The 2,573-nt window shown below is 41.5% G+C and overlaps 1 protein-coding gene across 1 annotated transcript in view; it reads right to left on the bottom strand.

Annotated features, from left to right (window-relative positions):
- Window positions 1–2,573, bottom strand: part of LOC106940468 (golgin subfamily A member 6-like protein 22) — a 31,003-nt gene that overhangs the window by 5,831 nt on the left and 22,599 nt on the right. Inside the window, exon 4 of the mRNA XM_015023232.1 lies at window positions 226–783. Within this exon, the coding sequence (XP_014878718.1) occupies window positions 226–783 (558 nt within the window). The remainder of the gene's footprint in view (window positions 1–225; window positions 784–2,573) is intronic.

Genomic DNA, 2,573 nt, shown 5'->3' with positions numbered 1-2,573 from the left:
TTTCTCTCCTCAGTTGTTCTTTATCTTTGAGAAGCTTCTCTTCATCTTTGTTCAACTCCTCTTTTTCTTTATTCAGCTGCTTTTTCTCTCTATTGAGCTCCTTTGTCCTTTTTCTCAGATCCTTTTCTTTTTCCAAATCCTCTTGCAGTTTTCCCAGCTCCTCTTGCTCTTTTCTCAGCTCCTCTTGCTCTTTTCTCAGCTCTTTTTGCTCTTTTCCCAGCTCCTCTGTCTCCTTTTTCACCTTCTTTTTTTCTTCATTAACTTTCTGTTTCTCTTTGGTCAGCTCCTGTTTCTCTTTGTTCAGCTTCTCTGTCTTCTGAATCACCTCCTCTTTCTTTTTTCTCAGTTCCTCTTTGTCTTTGTTAAACTCTCTTCTCTTTTGATTCAGCTCCTCCCTTTTTTGCCTCAGCTCCTCTCTGTCTCGGATCACCTCCTCTTTGTCTTGATTAACCTTTTCTCTGTCTTGGCTTAGCTTCTTTCTGTCTTCAGTAAGCTTTTCTCTGTCTCGTTTCAGCTCCTCTGCATCTTGTCTCAACACCTCTCTGTCTTGCTTCAGCTTCTCTCTGTCTCGGTTTACCTCCAATAAGTCGCGGCGCAGCTGATTTAAGTCTCGGATCAGATCCACTTTTTCTTGGTCAATTCCTTCTTTGAATTGGGTCAACTCTTTCTCTCGGATCAGCTCCTTGATCTGGCTCTCTATCATCTTTTGTTGCTGAACCAGGTGACTTTTTTCAGTTGTAAGGCTGTTGATATTTTCATGCTGCTTGGTTGTCATCACAGTCACTATAAAAACACACAAGTTAGTCAAAGTCATTCAAACTATCTTCATTAACATTTTCCATTTCTCAGACCCTTTCAGGATTTCAGACAGTATTCTTATGCTGAGTTCACACCAAATGCGAGTTGAGCATCAGGGGCATCTAGTTTACATTCAAAGCCTATGTTAGCGTGCGTTGTGGTGCATTTCGCACTCCTAATGCTCCGTGTTTGAACCATTTCAGCCGTGAGAAGCACGTACAACGTCAGAGTTGGAAAATCTGAAATTTTGCCGCTGGATGTGGAGCGTCAACCAATCAGAAAGACTTTGCTATCTGGCATGGTGCCCTGCAGTTCATGTACTGCCAAGACATGCAGACACCGATGTGGGTTGGCAGGTTGTCAAACAGCTCGGGTGAGACAAAAATAGAGCTGATAGCGACCATCATTACTGCCCAGCTAGCCTGTGAAACATACCAAACAAACATCTCTGAATTATCTTGTGATTTCAAACACGTGGCTGACGTCAACTGTTGCTTTTAGCAAATAAAGCCAAGTCACAGTAATGAGAGACAAACCTGGGAATGTTCTCTCCACATTCATTAAGCACCTTCAGGCAGTCTTTAATGTTATTAGTGTCCTTTTGAGGGCCTTTATGCCTGATGCAGCGCACTGTCGTTGTGCAAAATTCAAACAACAAACGCTTGGACTCTTCAATCCATTCAGACGAGAAGTTGCTTGAGACCAGCAAAACAATCTCATCTTGTGACAGAGTCCTCATTTTAATGACAATAAAGTTTAAAATCTCATCCTCTATGATCACTGTCCCATCTGCTGTTTTATTTATAAGAATCTCAGATTTTGTTTGAGAACCCCCAGTACGCACCACCGCACTTGCCGCCATCTTTATGTGCTCATGAATCATATGTGATTCATTTAAAAATGTAAAAAAACATATTTTATACATTACAAAAGTGCTTTTTTGGATCTATACAAGACGTGATTCTTCTGACTGAAGTGTCACAAATACAATAGTTACTGCAAACGACATACGTTGAAGGTTTTACTGTTAATGCATTCTATAATTACAGTTATGTACTGACAACCAGGTACAGACAGTGGATAAATGGATGTTAAATTTCATAATTTAACATCCATTCTTTATACCATTCATTAAACACACTTGTACTTGTAAGGTCTCCAGTGGTAAATCGGAGAGATGTAGGGTACGTCCTGCACAGGTCACCAGTTAATCACAAGGCAACACAGATGGGACCAACAATCATGCACACACCAGGGTTTCCCCCGGTGTATTATGAACCTGGCAGTCCGCCATGCAGCTCCTCTTTTAATACTAATAAAAATAAAAATAAAAAATTGCTTAATTTTTTTAAAGGCTGGATTGCAAGCATCTGTTGCTCCGAGTGCTGCACTGGAGGCGCAGATTTATTCCGAAAGGATAGGTTTATACTAGATAGGTTTATAGTTCATGCATTTAAAGCTGGCAGTGCGCACCAATAACACCGCTGGCGGCTATGGTCGTTGCCTCACGTGCTGCCGCGGCTTGATGAAGTTTACCTCAGCACGGATCACACGTGCCTCTTCACTCAAACTGGACACAGGCTGATCCAGGCACGTGCAGAGGAGGAGACCTGGGGGGGGCTTGAGGACCTGCCCCTTTTGCTCCTTGTCCCCAAGTGGCCTTTTGGTCAATTTTTTTTTTTATTATTATTATTCCCTAAGCCCTCTTCGGATACATAATAACATGTAATAAAATTATTTGTTTTTTGTTGGGGGTTTTTGTACAGCATAATAAG

The sequence above is a fragment of the Poecilia latipinna genome, unplaced genomic scaffold, assembly GCF_001443285.1.
Source record: "Poecilia latipinna isolate Pla-1442-1.1 unplaced genomic scaffold, P_latipinna-1.0 Scaffold3237, whole genome shotgun sequence".
NCBI classification, from domain to species: Eukaryota; Metazoa; Chordata; class Actinopteri; order Cyprinodontiformes; family Poeciliidae; genus Poecilia; species Poecilia latipinna.
The sequence above is the reverse complement of the archived record's forward strand: the minus strand, read 5'-3'. Positions and strand labels throughout refer to the sequence as shown.